At 40.9% G+C, this 20,358-nt stretch overlaps 1 protein-coding gene across 2 annotated transcripts; it reads right to left on the minus strand.

Annotated features, from left to right (window-relative positions):
* Positions 1-725: 725 nt before the first annotated feature.
* Positions 726-18,818, minus strand: ccnjl (cyclin J-like). 2 transcript variants are annotated; one of them, XM_083915055.1, is made up of 6 exons: positions 18,588-18,818; positions 17,798-17,905; positions 13,622-13,832; positions 4,813-5,112; positions 4,554-4,713; positions 726-3,865 (listed from the first exon to the last, which is right to left on the minus strand). In XM_083915055.1, the coding sequence occupies exons 2-6, from the start codon at positions 17,873-17,875 to the stop codon at positions 3,343-3,345; spliced, it is 1,272 nt and encodes a 423-aa protein (XP_083771181.1). In that variant the 5' UTR covers positions 17,876-17,905; positions 18,588-18,818; the 3' UTR covers positions 726-3,342. The 2 variants fall into 2 exon arrangements, with proteins under 2 accessions (XP_083771181.1, XP_083771180.1); XM_083915054.1 differs by having other exon boundaries at positions 17,798-17,908.
* Positions 18,819-20,358: the final 1,540 nt, after the last annotated feature.

A 20,358-nucleotide genomic window follows, 5' to 3' on the forward strand; every position in this document is an offset into this window, starting at 1 on the left:
AGTGGTTAGAGCCGTTGCCCCATGTAAAGAGGCTGAAGGTCCCTGAGGCAGTGACTGCAGGTTTGACTCTGACTGTGGCCCTTTGCTGTCTGTCCTATCCAATAAAAGGCTTGAAAAACTGCCAAAAAGACAATGGAAATCTCACTTTTTATAATATGAGACCTTTAAGCAGAATGGCCCATGTTTATTCCGGCAGTCATCTGTAAGAAACATCTTATTTGTAGCTGGTGAAGGCAAGTCTTCCATTTAATCTGGAGAAATGTATTACGTTTATAAACTGTTTTGTATGTTAAATTCAATCAGCAGAGAAGAAGTATAAAGGAGAATAAAATGGAAATACTCAAATTATTGTAAAAACGCTTGAGTAAATGTACTTAGTTACTTAGTTGGGCCTTTAGTGTGGTTTAGTGCTACACTGTTAAAATGAGTGATGTGTTGCATTGACAGCATGCGGTCACAGCTGGAGGATTGTGTGTAAAGCCTGCAGGGCTTATTTCTAGAGCTGCTGCATTGTCTTTCCTCTGAACCAATTGGAGCACAGCAATGGAAACCGTAATTTCCCTAAAAGCTGCAGGCACTTCACTCATGCTTCCTCAGAAGAAACACACCCCTCAGAAACTCAGTTCACTGGTGTTTATTTTTCAGTGGCACATTATGATAAACGATTTCTATCATTTGGTGTCACATAAACCAAGACTACAAATTGGTACAAAATAATACAAAAATATAAATTGGAAGTTTGTGGTGTTTGTGGTGTCATTACTATCACATTAGACAAGTTTGCTGTTTGGTGTGAGTGATATCAGCACCTTTCACAGGAGGGAAAAATGCACCTATAGCTAAAAGACAAAAGCATTCAGTAATATCGATTACTTCAAGGAGGTGGCTGCAATATGCAACATATTCATTGTGTTCAGAGCCAACTGTCCACGAGGGATCGAGCTACAGCCAGTCAAATCACACAATTATCAAAAATAAGTTACAAAAGATGAACCAGTGGTGTACACAAGACAGTGATGGCTGTGGTTAAACAGAAAAACAATATATTGCACCTTTAACACCTCAGTGAGAAGTTGCTCATGAATTATGAGGAGAAGAGCAAGTTGAACTTCAAAAACAAAAAACAACCTGCAAAGGCATTCATCAGGAGAATCTAACTAAAGTACACTGAAAAGGAATGTAAAAATTATAACAAAACTGTACATGAAAAGATAAAACATAGGCATAGTATCTTAGTTCATAGCACTGGCAAAACAAATGAACTAACTGTAAAAGGTTTGATGATTGATGATTAGAACGGTCTGAGAAGAGTTCATGTAGTGAGAAATGCATGTCTGACTATGAATTTAAGGTTCAATGATGGCAACTGCTGAGGACAAGGCACGGCAGGTAAGATGTCCAATGTCCACAGCAAAACGCTTTGAATTCAGTCAAAATCATCCCAGAAGTTTGGATCCACAGTAGAGCTGCAGGGATTAGTGGATTAACTGATTGATCAATAGACCCAAAAAGCAATCGTTTGTCAAGCAAAAACCCTGGTTTCAGCTTTTCAAATGTGAGAATTTGATGCTTTTCTACATATTATGTGATAGTGAACTGAATAGTTTTGTCTTTTAAAGCCCTTGGTCAAATAAAACAAGCCATTTGAATTAATTCATTTGTCTTTTTTTTGGACATGGCTATTAATCTACAATTAAAATAATTTGTTTCATCCCTCATTCAGTCACAATTCAGTCAACAACATCCCAGAACTTAGGGTACATGGTGATTTAAGTTATCACCATGGTAACCAGAGGGCAACCCTTGTGACCAACAGGGTATCTGGATGTGTTTATACTTTAACAGGAAGTGGAAGATTGGGGATCGCAGCTTTACAAATGAGGGAAGCAATTACCGTCGACTGCCCACAGATGTTGTGTGAAACTAGTGACCATGAGGTTGTTCCACTATGACTCAAACAGACTGTTTCTGGCATTCAGTTACTGAACTGTCAGTAGAGTATGGTCCGGAGATGAAGAAGGGGACTTTAAAGCATAATAGAACAAAATAATGGGAAGGCTGCCAGTTTCAGCCTTGAAACCTGAGCCTGAATAAACAGTTATATGTATATTAGCAGGTACAAAGAAAACTATAATTAATAAATGGTGTGTTTCTAAGTTGGTATAAAACGCTACACTATATCAAACAAAAATTAAGTAGATAGGAAGAAATGAGTCATCATAAATAAAAGCTATGGCATGTTTCAATGGCATCATATTCAAGTAATCTTGTTCAAGTCCCTGATACTTAGTGGTTCATGTAAACATTGGAGTCAGTAACACACAGACACAGAACCAAAAGTTCATAAAGAAGGCAGCAGCAATTCATATTTACAATACACTAACATCGTCCACGTCTCCTTCACCATACTGGTCCAGTCACATCAGTTTGTGTTAAATTCTTTGAGTGGTGCCGGAGACACTAAATTTAAAACTTTAGTATGACGAAGCCTGCAGCTGCCAGAGGGACAGATTTTCACCCGTGTGACAGCTCCGCCACAAGGCTCGACTTTGGAGATGGAGGGGAAGAGATGACGAGGACAGAGAGAGGGGGGCAAAAACGAAACACTGCAGGCATGTTCCTGCTGTGGACTTCACCTGCTGAGCTCAAAACAAAGAATTCTTCGTCCCCTCCGAGGGCTTATGCAGTGAGGAATTCCTAAAGAGGGGCCCTTTAGCTCCAACAGAGACTACAGGAGTTGGATCAATGTTTGCAGCGACAAGCCTCTATTTTTTCTTCTATCTCTCATATATTGTGGCTCAAGAAAAAAACACTAGCCATTTTTGTTCCTCTCTAAATTTGTTAAATTTTTGGGATTAAAAATTTCATGTCAAGCAGCCAGAAACCCTTAACACAGATTATTTGTGTTCTGTGCATTTCTAAAATTGGCTCAGCTATCAAACAACTGAGAACAGGCACTGAATGAGGTGGTTGTTAGATCACACTGCTGCTTTCATCTCATTCACAGTGAAGACAGTCTCATATTAAAACAGATTTATATAAAAAAAAGAAAATTCAGAATATGGAAATAACATTTTTAAAATGCCTCAGTATTTCAGGGTGGTAGAGCATTTGTCACGTCAGTGTGATGACTTCCACCGGGTCTGTCTTGCCTTTGGACCTCTGCTTGCGTTTGAGGCGTCTCTGTGTGAGGGACGGGGGAGTCGGATGAGCTGGAGGTGTTGCGGAGCTGACGGAGAGAGAGAGGAGGTCTGGAAAAGGATATTTCGGGGTAGGGAATTGGAATGGAAGCATAGCAGTGCACTCCCGCAGGGGTTTGTGTTCTCTCTCCGTCTCCTGGCGTCACCTGTCGAAGCAGCCTGCTGCGAAAGTGTGATGAGTCCCCAGGTAGCCCCCGCTGTAGGCCATACTTAGACAGTGGCGTGGCTCTCCAGCGAGGGCCATCTGCACAGAAATGGGGCCCTGGAGCGGCAGAGCGCGGGACACTGGCTGGAGACCAGAGGTCAGGCTTGGGTATGAGGGGAAACCACCCCCAGGAGTCATGGTAGGAGCCCCAGCTAGGAGACCCATCCTGTGGCTCTGAAGGAAGTCCTGAGACATGTTCACCACAGACCCCAAAGCCTGGGAGTCAGCTAGCGCCTGCAGCTGGGACAGGGACGGGGAATGCTGTGAAAGGTGTGGGAATGCGTCCGGCTGAAAGAGCAGCTGTGGTGTGGAGGAAGTGGAGGAGGAGGAAGAGGCTGGTCTCTGGATGGTTGACACTGGAGAGAGGTGAGAGGTCTGGGGCTGAGGCTGCAGAGAGGAGGGCCGGTGAGGAGGAGTGGATTTGGTCTTGTTGGCCTCCTTAACGTCATTGTCATGAGCACTGTGGAAAGGAAAGGTAAACATTTTTTTAGAGAGATTAATCAACAAATATGTAGGCAAATCAATTGGAACTAAAACCATTCTTGCTTTGCAGGGAGAGAACAACGTGTGTGCAAACCTGAGTAACAGATCTATTTATAAAAAAAATAGATGCTCAGGGCAGAGGTCTGTACCGACCCTTTTCATTCAACCACAATTAGTGTGAACATGTGCAAACAATTACACTTACACTGATTTACACAGAAATGGTTGATAAATTACACTATATCATAACACTTGCTATCAGCTAGGATTATAAAATTGACAGGCTTTTAGATGATACAAACAACATTATAAGCCTCTACTCATTGAAGCAACGAGCAGCTTTTAATCCAAAAACCATGGCAACTCAAAATGTAGAGAAATACAGGTCTAAATGTCACCTTGAGTTTCCCACTACACTTCAAGAGGCTTGTCTGCCAGCCTGGCTTTTTGTTAGATCTTTTTCATTACGTGTGTGTGTGTGTGTGTGTGTGTGTGTGTGTGTGTGTGTGTGTGTGTGTGTGTGTGTGTGTGTGTGTGTGTGTGTGTGTGTGTGTGTGTGTGTGTGTGTGTGTGTGTGTGTGTGTGTGTGTGTGTGTGTGTGTGTGTGTGTGTGTGTGTGTGTGTGTGTGTGTGTGTGTGTGTGTGTGTGTGTGTGTGTGTCTTACAGCAGCATGAGCTCAATGCACTGGGTGAGGTGGTCCCAGGTGTAGCCTGTTAGTAGATGCAAAGCAGTCGTCCAGCTTGGGGAAATCTGAAGGCAAATGCGAGATGCTGCCACACACGCGGCAGCAACCTGTGATGGTCGGAAACTCAGAAAAGCGTGGTCTACAAGAACACAGACACAAAAGTTTCGTGAATTATTTGATCAAACGTACAACACAAGCTTATTAATTCATGTCCATCACCCCTGGATGTTCAACCCACCTTGCAGTGAGACCTCCAGAAAGTAGTGAGTGTATTTGTCCATGAAAGCCTTGGTCTTGGAGAGGGAGGAGAGAGGCCATCCATTGTACAGGTCGCCTTCTTGCACCGAGGCGTGGAGGTAGTAGTCAATAAAGTGGGCGGGTGTGGGCATGCAGAGATTCCAGCCAAAGGTTTCGAGCAGCAGAAGCTCCATTTTGATCAGATCCTTCTTGTTGAGAACCAGATTCAGGCTGCACATAAATCCCAGAGAGTTCAGCTGCTCTAGTTTGGGAACCCGGTCCTCCTTCTCCTCAAATTTACCTGAAGAGTAAAGAAGAGATGCAGTGAGGTCACTCAACAGTGTTTAGTGTTTAATGCAATGAATATATACAATTGACAGTTTGAGGTGATAAGAGAAGACTACCTAGGTATCGGTAGTCTTCTCTTATCACCTCAAACTGTCAATGTATTTTTTGCAGAGCTAAAATAATGGCACACATTCCAGCTGTCTTGAAACTGTGTCAGGTGTTTTTCAATATTTTAAATTTTATACACAATAGACAATTGATGGATTATTTTCCTTCAAAAAAAACCCCAACTAATTAGGCAGTAATATCTGTTGCCCGTAATTTATTTTTAAAGTTACCTTTATGGAAATCATGTCACAGAGGTCACAATTATGGCAATTAACACAATTGACAAGTGAAGTCCACTACTTGAAGAACTAAATCTCTTTCAAGGGTCATTGTATCTTCATCAAAATAATCCCCCAAAATAAGGGTGATGAACTAGCTAGCTACAAATGAGCAAGGGAAATGAGAAAATGGCATCTTGTTCAGAGACAAAGTTAAAACCAGTAATCTTGATTTGGGGTGATCATAACTCTTGGCTTTCTTTCAGTATTACAATCATCATTACCTGCAGCCTCACAGAGTCGGTTTATGGTCAGCACTTAAGAGCCTCGTCCAGCATTCACAAAACAACAAGTGCCTGCTAAGCATTAGCAATTAAGCTGACAATTACTGAACATCTGGCTAGAAAGCTAAGCTATTGCGCTATCAGGGAAACATCGCTATAGGCTTATATAGACAGTGTGAGTGCGCCCAGAGGGTGGGACGTTTACTGTGGATTATACAAGCCTTATACTTTCTATGAAAAAAAGCTTGATCCCTAATGTTTCTGTGCCTCTCACTCACTCCATATCCTCTAAGACATTACTGCAGTGCCATTTTAGTGAGCCCCCTCCCCATCCCAAGATATCCTCCTTTCCATGGCAACAGCCCCGAGGCCTCAGGGGCTTGTGTGACCAATGAAGAGGGGTGACTCTGTCTTTAATCCAAGGGTCCAGCAGGCCTCCTCTGCCCAGGCTTAAAGAATGAGGGCGGGGGGGTGTCAGGTTACTCTGATACAGGTCTTCCTCTAAAGCATGTGCCTTAGCCATACTCAGCTCTGAGTGGACGTTAATGGATTTTTGAGGCTAATATCAATATTTGAGAACAATAATAATGTACAGATAACACTAGCATTTAGCGACCATACGTTTGTAAACAAAATTAAACAAAACTACTTAATTTATTAACTGTTTAGAAATGCTAATAATATTTGTTTGTCAGTAGGATTAAGTCAAAACAAGTAGCTTGATTTTCATGAAACTTTCATGTAACTCGGTGGAAGGGTGTAGCATGGGCCAAGGAAGAACCCAGCAGATCTGAGTCGCATGGCAGATACACAAATTACTTATCACCATCATTAACATTGCAAAATAGGACGTGACCTTGGCAGAGGTCTGGGCTCTTCGAGTGCCTTTCTAGTTGAAGTCCCACTCCAGACACATTTTAAAGTATGTAAAAGCTACTATGCTATGACTAATATTTTGTACTATGATGATACTAGTCACTATAGTCATGTTCAGACATTTTAGGGGATACAAAAAGACACACATTTAGAGCAGGGGACGACTTTAATTTAAGCATCAGCTTTGTTAAATATGGATCCAGTTAAGATTTACTAAAAGCCTCCTCTAATCTGAAAGCATGTCAACCAAATTTTTTTTTAAAATAGGGGCTTTACTGGCTTTTCTGAGCTGTAGTTAAGTGGATACTCCAAGATACAAATGTCTGCAGTGTCTTTCATTGCCTCATTTACCTCTTTATGCCCACGTCTCAGTGAGTGTCTTCCTACCGAGTGCGATTTTTACCGCTGATGTTGCGTCCCACCATTAAGCAGGGCAGGAGAGAGGAAGAGAGAGGGAATGTTGAGAGAGCATGAGGGGAGGGGTGTGGGGCCAGAGGGGTAATTAGCAGAGAGGCAATAATGGGATCTCTCCACCAGAACAGGAAGCACTGTGAAACAGGGCTGATTACACCCACCGGGGCTCGTTCCACAGCCCAGTCCACACTTGCCCCATTCTCTCACCCTCATATCCTCTGGATCGGGGCTGTCTGCTGCTAGACTGCTATGTCCACACAGACGCTGCCATAAAAAGCCATCAATGCCCCCAGTCGTCACACAACTCGAGCCTCTTTGATCTTAAGAAAGACACAGTGCAAGTCAATCTCCTCATAGTGCTCTGTGATTACTCCTCTGGTTTACTGCTATGGGTGACCGGGCACATGAGAGACACGGGATGCCAAAAAGCTTTGAATACAAAAAACAAAGCAACTTCAGAGGGACCGACATAAGTACAGTATGATAAGAGCCACAAACCAGTTCGACTTACTCTAAAAAGAATAGACTCCTATGTGTATCACCGCCTGAATGACAAAACAGTGGTCTCATTCATTTCAATGAGTTGGCACAGCAGGGGTGCAGCCACAAAGTGCTCCAGCAAAGAAACACAGGGCAGAAGGGCAAAAAAGTTGCTTCTGGTTCCACTTTATCTGCAGCACAACCCAACATTAGATAAAAGTGCTAATTGAAGCTGCGACTATTATATACATTATGCATTGAAGTGTGAATTATTTTATTTGCTCAATCGTTTGCTAAACCACTTGTCTTCCTTTTACAGACATGCCCACTGTATGATAATCCCAGACAGTTTGGGGCAAAAATCATGCAGTTTTTCCTCATGTATCACAAATGGGTTTTTTATGTTTCTATTTTTGTCTGTACTTAAATAGTGTATTTGAATATATGTCTGCATACTGGGATCCCGTAACAGTCTTTTAATTGCAGCTGAGACTTTTGTGGATTAAATGAGACAAATTTTTATCTATGTTAGTCCCACAATAGCCATTTCATTGTAGTGTAACTTGTCTAAAATGACATGTTGTTACCTCTAGGATAACACAGTCAGAAGTGTTCACATCAAGAAATTTTCTGTGGTGTCCTTCAAGGTCTAAGTTCCTTGATGTGGTATTTTGGGGGATATTTGACCATTTTCTATCAATTCTCAAGTGGTAAAAAAATACTTAAATTTAGCACCAAATCTCCATAACAAATGGTGTCAACACAAAAATGGTTGCAACAACTTATGAGACATAACGGCGGGAATGGGACTGGGCATCATAAATTAATACCATAATATGCTCAACTCTTATACACCCCCCACCCCCCTTCATACAAAATTTAGCAAAGAATACGTAATCTTTGCCTGGTTGCTGAGTTGTATCTGATATATAATTCTTGATAGATTAATACTTAATGTCTCAGCAAAATTTCTTCACTTAAAAAAAAAAGTACATAGATTCAGTTTCCCGCCCAATCCACTAACAAACTGCACTAGTCAATCAAAAACAGTATAGCGCACAATTCAATTTCAATACGTTGTGCTATTTTACTGTTTGCCAAACAAGCTGTAAAATCCCATCTCAAGCTAATATAGACCCTTCATCAGTGTCTGGTAAGCCATTACATTTTGTGATTGTATGTCATCTTCTCACTGAGACAGTACTTTGTACCAACAACACCAGTGCAGCACCTTGTAGTGTTTCACTGTTGTCAGTGTGAAGGGGGCATGAGAGAGTCTGTGCATTCCTCTCCTGTGAGTTCAGCCTACCTGGAATGTAGGCAGCTAAATGATCCTTTCTTAAGTCAGCAAGCCGGGTAGAGGCAATGGTGAAGACGAAAAAAACAGCCTTCCTTTTTATCTACACCAGCTACCTTTCTATGTACTGGAAATACAGGACACATATCCTTCCTGAAGGCACATGATGATGATGAGAAGAGCAAACAGGGAGAAGTTGGAGGGCAGGGGTCAGGGAGAGGTAAGGCCAGGATGCAAGACCTCCTCCCAGGTGTGCCGTTTGTGGAAGAGGTGGGGGTGTGGAGGGGTTTAGAGTGATCAAGGCTGTTAGGAAACCTGAGAGCTGCATTCTCACCCAGAGACAAAGGACAAAAGGTTTCTGTTGCTCTTCGTTTTGCAGACATAATGTAAGTCTAATAAATTTTGATCAGTCCTTAAAGTATTTCAGTTCCTCTAAAAGACATGTAAGACGACCACAATCAATTGTGTGCTTTCACACAGTTTGTCATAACACCTCCCAACAGAGGTGCCAGTGACTGGTTATCATTGAAAAAAATCTTCCTAATGAAACTAGAACTACTAAAAAAAAATGGGAGAAATAAACATCATGCAAGACTCAAAACATAAAATATTGTAGATGAGCTACAAATGAATCCAACATTTAAGAAATTCAATATGTGAATGTATTTTTCAAACTGTTTTTTGAACAAACATTTACTTTTACCATTTAATGTTGATACTATTTTGCTAATAAAGATTTAAGTGACGGTAATCTTAATTTATTTCCTCATTCACTACTTCTTTTTCTTCTCGGCTTGACAGCCATGGAGGAATTTCCTCTGCTGTTTAAACTCCTTTTATTTGCTGGTTCATCTTTCATTGAGAGTGTGAAATTGGTCAAAGCTCCATCACTGAATCTCTGTGTTGCCACCCCTAGCCCCGGCAGCTCTCACAATGTGGGCCCGGGGCTGACCCTTGACCCCTGATGCTAATGACTGGATGTCCAAGGCGAATCTTAGAAACCCAGCCCTGTGTATTTATGTGCGTGTGAGTATGTGTGGTGTGCTTTGGGGGTATCCATGTAGTGGGGGTGTAAGGCGCCTTGCCGTATGGGTGATGATGAGGACTGACATAAGGAGGGTGTGCGGGCAAACAGAGCCTCAGGCATTACCCAACAAAACACGAAATATGACTTAATTCAAACATTTGTAGTAGGATATGTGGAATACATGCACACGAGCGCCCATATGAACACAAAGGTGAAACGGTGCTTTGGTAGCATCTGATGGTAATGAATATTATTAACTTATTCAAACCCATCAGTACATCTTTACATAATTTCTTTAATTACGAGAGCCCCACACGACAAAGGTTCAATCAGAAATATTGTCAAACCACTGAGAGGGGGGGATAAAGGGGGGAATGCGTTCCCTATTAATCTACATTTCAGGGCACCCTGCTGGGTGGTTCAGTTCTAACATTTCCCATTTTGCAGGCCACCACCTCTCCCTCCCTTTCTACCCTGTTTAACATCAGCAGCCAACCTGCCTTTGAAGTACCGCTCCACTCGTTTCCCAACCCCCCAGGGATGTTGGGCTGCTTTTACTGGCCGCCCTGTCCCAGGACTGGCCCGCTCTGCCTGTCCCTGACAAGGTGAGAGAACGAAGAGGAAACAGAGCCAGCAGCAAAAGGTAAAAGGACACCACCAGAGCCTGGTCGGTTAAATGAATATATGGCAGTAAAGCAGTGTCCTATCAATGGGAAATTCTCTAATGGATTAAACTGAATCTTAATTAGATGACCACAAAAAAAAAATCCTAGGATTATCACAAGGTTGCCACGGTGACCGTTTCCTTATTAAGCAACGTTAGCTTGCATCAAATTTCTACCATACACACACACATCAGACGCAAGCCCGCACACACAACCTCCACCCCTCCGCCTCGGCTCCCCTCCCCCTCTCTGAGAAGGGTCTGGCTGCCTGTCCTGCTTGCATTGACAGGCTTTTGTTTGAGGCCTGACTCGGAGAGCATATGGCAGGTGCCCCTCAGCACACAGTTCCTCCCCACCCCCGGGCTCCGGGGGCTATCTAAGTGCACTGTGTAGTCAATATGACTTAACTGCTTATGCGTTTCCCCATGTTGCTCTTTTTTTGTTGTTAAGAGACCCTTCACTGCATCAGGTTCACTGATCAAAATATATTAAATACAGTTTCAACAGTACCTTACTGCAGACACCAAACATCCAATGAGCCAAACAAAAAACTTATAATATATGAACAGAGAGTAAAATACTGTGACAGCGTATACTAGCTGGCAGCAGAGACACGTCAATGATGTCATTTACCATAACAAATAGCTGCAGTATGCAGAGCCCTGACTTCAGGGACCAAGATCTGCCAAGAAGACAGATGTGATCACTGCAGGACTTCATTGAATTTAAGACAATAGAAACTTTAGTTTGGGGATGTGAACTGATTTTTCAAACGGAATTGTGCAGTGTATACACAAATAACCTTAATGGAAGTTCACATTCAATTCCCCAGGATTGTTTTGCTTCTTGGAGTAATTGGATTCTCTGAAAGGAGGTGAGGTCTCTACATGAGCTCCTGACAGTCAATACCACTGAAAAACTGACCATTATCTCACTACTGCAAATGAAGAGGAGCTCATCCATGAACAAATATGCACACACACACAAGCACCCACAAAACACACACACACAATAGAGTAACAGGATTAAGCATTGACTGCTGAGACGCACAAAAGAAGTAGTGATTAATTAACCAAGTGCGCAAGCCAGAAAAATTTAAAGAAAGTCCATGTATGTGCCTGTCAAAGGCAGGCAGTGGGACCTGGGGAGGCCGTTCAATAACTAGGCCAGATTCCAAAGCACCTCAGGACAGATAAAAACCCAAGACAACTTTGAATCAAACACCCTTTCAAGCCTTCATCAATCATGGCTGAGACTCCCTAGAGTCCTAGAGGAGTCAGAGGCAGGAGAGAAGAGAGCCTGACTAACTGAGAGCCACAATCAAAAGATTCAATAGAAAACCAGATTAATCTATTAAAGAATAGACCTCTGTCCAGGTTGGCTTGATAATATTTATATCACTCCATAAGCAAACTCTCAAAGCTATTCTTGGATTCTCATGAGATTGCTTTAAAATAAAACCTCTTTCAAGTCTCATATTCAAATGTATCCCACCACAGAGACTACTCTGATTGCAAAGATGGCCTGTGCACAACTACACACACACACACCCCTCCCAAGTGAGTGGGCCATATTCCAGACTCCCACTTTGACGGCATCATTAGTCTAATTACCCATGATGCCAAGGGCTGCATTAACGTACAGAATACCTCACAGTCTGTTAATCACAAGACAGACACAGAGACACTAATATCTACCTCACAACCTGCACCATGCATCAGCAGGGGGAAATGATTAACATACCTGCTTTACACGCAACACACACAAAGACACAATGTTATATTTCACAGCAGAGAATCGTGTTGGATACTAGTTATTATCACTTCTCCGGAAACACTGACAAGAAAAGCAAAGAATAACAACCAGTCATCAGTGTAGGGAAGAAGAGATATTTAGGAATTTAAATCCAAACCTTTACTTGGTTGTTTTAAAGCTTATTAGCTATATAATTTAATCAGTATGTCTTCAGTAGTCAGACAGCAATTTAAAGGATAAGGCTGGGGTTATAATATTTTATGGTAACAAATCCCACTTCTTTAGTCCTTCAGTACTTTAGAACTTCCCTATCCTGTTTGCTCCAATCACATTAACTACTACTGAAGATGTAAAGCTTGAAAGGATTGGTCACAAATTCATAGTTTCACTATTTTTTAGAGGCTCAGTAATTTCCTAAAACAGCTGGCCATTGGAGCAAACCTCACCCAAAAAGGAGGAAAGGGTGAGTTTATTTTCAGTCGTGGATGAATATACATAAGGGGTCAAGTCAAAATTTATGGCAGCAAGGCAGTGTTTGTGGCAAAATAAATCCATGTTCATCACAATGATGGAACATGTCGCTGAGTAAAACGGAGAGCCGCCTTTACATGTTTTCCAGAGTTTTTGGACAACAACGGAGCTGCATGGCACAGAAGAAGAATAAACTACATCAGGCTTTGGCCACAAAAATAGTTGTTAGGAGGATCAATAAATTGTTGGCCAAGAAAGAAAATATAGAAATGATATTCTATTCTCTTTATTGATTGTAGCTCAAATTGACTGAGTAGAACTTAAGTAAATCCAGCACCCCCAGACATGTTATGGCAACCAGGATCAAAGACATACAAGAAGCTCTGCAGACTCAAGCATAACCCCCAACACTATCTCCTAAAACAATGGCACACTCAGCCTGCCACAATGGAAACCTTGTCCTTTTCCTTTTTTTTTTTTCAAACCAACATTGCAGCTACAGTAAACTGTCGACACAGGCTATCAGATCAATCTAAATAGTGGAGCTGGAGGAAAAAAAACAAAAACACCATGGTCTCTTGAGCGTAACTTAAATTAGCTTTGTTGCATGAAGTGTTTCACCTCATCCCAGATGCACATAAACCACAGTCACAGTCTCTCTTTAGTACAGAAGATTTATAATATAGTTCTTCTGTATTTACAAGTCAATTTTTAAGATGAAACCCAAAACCCTTATCTTAGTACAGTTACCTCTAGTAGATTTACATTTAGATCCCACGCAATAAAGCATTCAAAACGTCAATTAAAACACATATCTGAGTCTTAAGAGGAAAGATTAAGAGTTGGTATTTAAATAAATGTTACTCCAGAGCAAAAAACTATGTAGATGGATTTAGGGGGTGAAATGGAAGGCTGGAATGGACTTACTAGCTAGGAGCAGACAGGAGAGGGCAATGACATAGAGCTGCTTGACGGCCACATCATAGTGATCCATGAACAGGTCCAGCAGGTAGACGGCTAGGTGTCGTGCTGTAGGACATAGCTGGTAGCGATTACTCAGGATGGCCAACAAGTCTGCAAAGTATCGCCGCATGCCAATCTGCGGAGAGTGGGCTCGGTAGACCGGTAGCTTCAGCTCCTGGAGAAGGAGAAGAGAAGAGGTAAAAGGGGGATGTAAACGAAGGGGGAGTGAGAGGAGCCGGGTGGGCAGGAAGAAGCGGTGGAAAAACATGGGGGTTGTAAAGAATATGCATAATAATAGTGAGCCATGCGTGTTTCCTGCTGACTGGGTTTAACTGCTGTCAGGAGAGCTGATGTGTCTAAAATACTCAAAGACTAAAACGTCATTTGCCACCAGATATTCTTGAAAATGCTTCAGCCTCGTTTCAATTTCATTTAATTCACCGTCACTGCAGAGAAGAGGAACTAATTTGGGTCATTGCAGGGGTCTCTGAGCAATGGGCTGTGGTTGAGGGGGTAGCATGGTTTCTCCAGTAGAAGTTGAGTAGTAGATAGGATTAGGTTTCACCCCTAGCACATCTCCTATTCATGTTCAATTAGCTGCATGTGTTTCAAAGTAGAAGGAAGATACTCGGGGGCATTAGCATTGAATCAGCATCGGGTATCTTTACAATCAGAAAACGGGAGAGCAAAAGGCTGCAGTTTGAAAAATCCCCCTCAGAGTAAGAAACAGTAAACATTTAGTAGCATTTGTACAAACTCAAAAAACACATACTGTCTCTGCATTTAAGCTGCTTATATAAAAATGTTTTCAAAAACGTGTTTTGCTTTCTGTGAATCCAAGTAAAAACAAGGGCTTTTGATTTAGATTTAATAAGAGATTGAGGATTGGTAATCTGCTTGAATGGAAAAAGTGTGTGTGTCTGTGTGTGTGTGTGTGTGTGTGTGGGGGGGGGGTCTTTACATGAGAGGAGAAATACAGATAAACATCATGTCAGGACTGTTGTTTAGGAACATCCCTGGTTGTCGGCTTGGTTTAAAGCTTCATATTTCAAATCATTCAAACCAACACATGCTACTGAGCTAAAAAAAACATTAATGATGCTCAAACTGACACTTCAATGAAATCTAGACAAATAAACAGACCCCCCTCTCCCAAATCAACATATAGTCACTACAGCCCCGGTGCCACAACCGCCCATACCACCCAATCCTCCTCAAACTCTCCTCTCCTCCCACTGCTTGAGCTTCTGCCTCTGGTCCATCTGTCTGTCTGTCTGGGGGTACAAGGGCAGCAGGAGAATGGGGGTGGATGTGAAGGGTGGGAGGACTGCTGGGGTCTGAGGGGCTCCGGGGGGGTCTGTGCAGGGTGGAGAAGGTGCCTTTGTGGGGGACCCGCACCATAATTAAGGATTCCACAGCTGCCTCTGCCTGATTTGCATGTCTGATAATTTGCCACATGCTACACACCACAGCTATCTCCCACATCAGGGCATTACCACTGCAGCAAACGTCATTAAGGCTGGATGAGACTGTGGGGGAGCAGGCGCCATGCAGGAAATCTGAACGCTGTGTGAAGGCCTTTTTACACACAGCTCTGATACTCATTTCACCATTCCTTTCCATTACACATTTAACTGGGATTTCAGCTTAGCCACGTGTGAAGGCATTCAGTCATCAGAAATTTTGGAAAAGTGTAAAGCTTTTTGAGCATTTTTTATTAAGATAAAAGCCATCCGGTCAATTTAAATATCGCAAAAAAGAACATTTTTATTTTAAATGTTCAATTAACCTGTTGACTATTTAAAAAAACTATTGTTCAGTCCATAAAATCCAAAGTAACCCCCTTTTGTTTTTTTTTTGCAATGCTGCAATCAATCCATCAGCAACTATTTTGATAATTGATTAATCATGTAAGTTTTCAAGCAAAAATGGCAAACTTTTTTATCTTGATTTGAAATTTCAGGTTTTCTCTGTATTACACTATAATATACTGTACACAGTGTATTGGATTATCTGTTGGGGAGGCGGTAGTTTAGTTCATGGCAGAGTATGGCGTGTGCACGGGTAGCTGCAGAGGTGCCATGGCATCAAACCCCTAACTGATCAGGGCACCTGTCCATGGACAGCCCTCACTCTGACATCTTTCCATTGAAAGAATGAACTGTGCATCTCTTTCTTCAAAACAAAACGTGATGTCAAACTTTCACTGTTTTTTGTTGTTGTTTTATAGACCAAATTATAAATTGATTAGTCGATAAAATAGTATGTAATGAAAATTATTTATTTCAGGACAGTTTTCTTGTCCAACCAACAGGCAAACACAATGAGAAAAACGCAGCAAATATTAGATCATTTTTCTTGTCAAATGTCCGAGAGATTTCAAATTCATGGGTCCGAAAATATAAATGCAGTCTCTAGTGGAACACCATGACACTCTGCTGTTATGGTGATATATAAATGTAAACTTGTCTCGTAGCAATGAAACTCAAACCTTTACTCATCGGAAATTAAAAGATTGTTCATAGATCAAGTACCTTGACGCATCGTGCACAGAACCCCAATGGTAAATCGAGCAATTGGGAAAATAATCGTCAGATTAATTGATAATAAAAAATAATCATTAGTAGCAGCCCTAATTGTGAGAAGAAGCTTGAAAAAAAAAAGCTGCTCTTAACTGGTCTGACAAACATACTGCAAGTTAAAAAACAGATCCATACATACATATACATATATACATATATATATATATATAACCTACAGTATGTTGCCTGCTACAGGTGTTTAAATAACGCAATCAACTCTAATCTGTTAAAAGTCTCAAGCATTTCTCGATTCACCATTCATGCAGCACTTACAATGACAACATTGCATTACCGTGAACCTGCTGCTTGGGATTTTCACCAAAATGCTGATATAAGGCAATCCAACCTAACATTAGAATGACTACCCCTCTCTCATTATAGTCTAAGAGAAATAAGTGGGTGTGTTGTTTAGATTCAAGCTCTGCAATAGGGATTTTCAGTCCTATTGGGGTCTCATTCTGAGTCAGACACTGTCCAGCATGAGTAAACTGTGTCTAAATGAATGATTCACATATGGCTCACAAACATCTGATCCTCAATCTGATAAACTGCGGTCATCGTGCTACACATAAATACAATCCCTGGTTTGTTCAGGCCCCTGATATCGAAAACCTGATCTGCATTCAACCCCCTCAGCGTGAAGCTGGCAGCAGAGTGCCAGCCAGAAGATGCCAGTCGAGTGACAGATGTCTCCATTAAAGTGACACACGGGAAGAAATATGATCACGCTTCGAGGTTAATTAAGACATTTTCAATTAATGAGCCCTAACTCCTCCATGTAATCTCATTTAGATCATTTTTAAATAGAAAACAGGACCATGTAATTATATTTTCTTCCCAACTTTCAATCCAGTGTGCGGCGCATCATATGCTAAGCTGCAAACACAGGCCTGCTGGCTGTCGTATTTGTAGGATATAATAAACATTAACATTTAAATTATCGATAGACTTGCTAGTTAAGTTTTTCAATTAATCACTTAATCACTAAAATGTCAGAAAATAGTGAAAAATACAATTTCTCTCCATTTTCTAGCAAACAATTCATTAGCTGCCAATATCTTTTTCATTACTGACAAATCTACTGACTTGATTAATCATTTGTTTTTTGTTTTTTAAATGCTACCAAACTGTAGAAAATGTCCATCACAATTGACTTCATCACATGGCTTGTTTTGTCTGCCCAATGGTAAAAAACCCAAACATATTTAATGAATTAGGACAGAGAACAAAACAAAAAATATTCTCATTTGAGAAAACTGACGCAGTGAATTTATGGTAAAAATGTGCTGAAACGATGAATCTATTATTAAAAGTGTTCCATTATTATTATTATTTTTGGTTAAATAAGTGATTAATTGACAAATAATTGACCTTTACATATTGGTCTATTGTTTTAATCGGGCCTAATATACAATCCCACAACACAATGTTATTCTCAGGTTATTGGAGGATGAATAAGCCAGGGCGGACCGTATGATGTTTTTGTTTTTCAGTGTGAACGTCAGTTACAGCAGTCACAATGAAAACAGGTTTACTGTCAACAAAACAACAGACTCACCTTGATGCGGAGCGACTGATGGATATCTGCAGCCAGCTGTCCTTTCCACCATTGCAACTCCCTCTCCATCTTTCCCATCCAGAGGAGGCTTCAAGAATCAAGTTTTACCTGCTGAGACACACATACACACGTGTCCAAAATGAGACAAAAGTTCAGACACTTTGTTGGAGTGGTGAGAATAAAACTGGACATCTACTGAAACAAGAGAAGGGGAAGTTTCACTGGAAGTTATTCTACAAATGTACTCATTCTGACGGATTATAAGATTAAATCAACTAGCTAGATGTTTGTGTGCTGGCGACAAAAGCAAGTGGTAATTTAGTTGAGAAATAGAGTGGTTTTGATAAAGTTTCTGAACACATTGCTAATCCCCCAATGCTAGTCTGTGTCCCTGCATATAGGCCATTTTCTCTGCTCGGGAATTTAAATGGCTCAGTTAAATGCCCGCTCGACCACGCTGCTGTAGGGCAAATGAATCAAAAGCAGCCTTTCCCTGGTGTCATTTTAGCACACGGTCGTTCACTTTCCGACGACAAATAACTTAACAACACCTCACACTTGGGTTTATCGTTCAAAAACGTGTCTGCACCACGAGACAGCGGCCAAACACGGGAGGCTACAGTGAGGCTCCTCAAGTTAACAGCTCACAAACACTCGCCTCGTTTATCCAAACAAAAAGCAACACACTCTCTGAAGCTAGCGCATCTCGACACGAACACAGCTCGTCTCCTAAACACGGCAGAAACCTGGTGAACTTTTCCTCTCGGAGGTTAATACATGTGCCACTCACCGCTCCGACAGGAATGCCCCCCAGACCCCTTTGTCTCAGCCCGACATCCTGAACCGCACAACTCCTCTTTGGCTCAACTTTGAGAGAAACACCTCTTTTTTTCGGCGAAAAGACACCGTTCAAATCCGATGGTAAGTTCATAAAAACAGGCTGCCACCGCCAAATTAACGGCAACAGGCGTTTGGTTGCGCCGTTTCCCCCCAACTGTTTACACTTTTCCGAGAGGTTTTCGCTCCGTCGCTTCTCCTCCGGTAGCTGCGCTGTAACAAAGTAACCGTCCTTCGGCTGCACCAGCTGCTGCTGTTGCGGTGCGAGGCTCGTGCGATCGACGTCAAAGTCCCCTCTTGCAGCCTGGGAGTTGTAGTCCGTTAGAGGTCAGCGTCAGAACTACAAATACCACTTAATGTTGTTTTTTTGTTTTTTATTCTCTTGAGTCGGGTTGTTCTGGTTTATTTCTGTGTCTATTAGCTACTGGGATTTGTTAACAATGTAAAAATAAATAAATAACAGAAACACTAGATCTCTTAATTATGTATGTTGTCATATAAGTTGCCTTGAATAAAGCATTTTAAAGAATCATAACTATAAATACCCTCACATGTTTACAAAAGTGTTTATTTTTATTCTACGAAACGTGAGAATTATATTTTCTTTTCTTTATTTCATTATTTAATATATATGGTATGTTATCATATGTTTTATATTAATTGTGTATTCTTGTGTATTGTTTCTTGCATTTTATAGACCTTTTCAACTAAATTCCATCGCTAGGCAACAGTCTTGGTCCTTCTGAACTTCCTGTGAGCTGATGTCATTCACACAGCAACAGGAAATAAACGAGGACAGTTTTGGAATGTTCATGTTTACATCTTTAAACAGGTCCATAGATAGGCCTATTCTGAAATTACACATCCTATTTTCATAGCATATTTTACAATTTTAAATACTGAGCTATTTTAATTTATCTTATTTTTTGTGTTTATTGTTTATTGATAGAGTCAGTGTCGGCCTGTGAATGTTCTCATTTGTCCAGGTCATCGCTATCCCCAAAGCATAACGATAGAGTCAGTGTCAACTACAAATACCACTAAATGTTGTTTTTTATACTCTTGAGTCGGGTTGTTATGGTTAATTTCTGCTACTGTGATTTGTTAACAATGTAAAAGAATAAATAAATAACAGAAACACTAGATCTCATAGTTATGTATGTTATAACATACTGTAAGTTGCCTTGAATAAAGCATTTAAAAATACTATAAATACCCTTACATGTTCACAAAAGTGTTTATTTTTATTCTACGACGCCTGAGAATTATATTTTCTTTTCTTTATTTCATTATTTAATGTATATGGTATGTTATCATATGTTTGTATTTTAATAGTTGTAGTTTCTTTATATTAATAGTGTATTCTAGTATATTCTTTGTGCATTTTATAGACCTTTTTCAACAGGTCCATTGCTAGGCAACAGCCTTGGTCCTTGTTGACTTCCTGTCATTCACATGCGCTGCAGCAGGAAATAAAGGTCATAAGGTCCATAGATAGGCATATCCTGAAAATACATATCCTATTTCATAGCATATGTTACAATTTTAAATAGTGAGCTATTTGATTTTATTTTTTCTGTGTATTGCTTAGAGTCTGTGTCAGAACTACAAACACCAGCACATGTTCACAAAACTGTTTATTTTTTATCCTATGTAACAAGAGAACTAAATTTTCTTTTCTTTACTTGATTATTTAATACAGCGGTGTTCAAAGTTTTTTAGGC

This window comes from Echiichthys vipera (assembly GCF_963691815.1).
Source record: "Echiichthys vipera genome assembly, chromosome: 6".
NCBI lineage: Eukaryota > Metazoa > Chordata > Actinopteri > Perciformes > Trachinidae > Echiichthys > Echiichthys vipera.

Bases quoted from the DNA above. Each gene is read 5' to 3' on its own strand.
- ccnjl (XM_083915055.1), bottom strand. From the start codon at position 17,875: ATGGGAAAGATGGAGAGGGAGTTGCAATGGTGGAAAGGACAGCTGGCT. The intron at 4,714-4,812 runs GTGGGTTGAACA...GTGTTCTTGTAG, and splicing joins TCTGGAGGTCTCACTGCAAG to ACCACGCTTTTCTGAGTTTC. The intron at 3,866-4,553 runs GTAAGACACACA...TCCTTTCCACAG, and splicing joins TGCATTGAGCTCATGCTGCT to TGCTCATGACAATGACGTTA.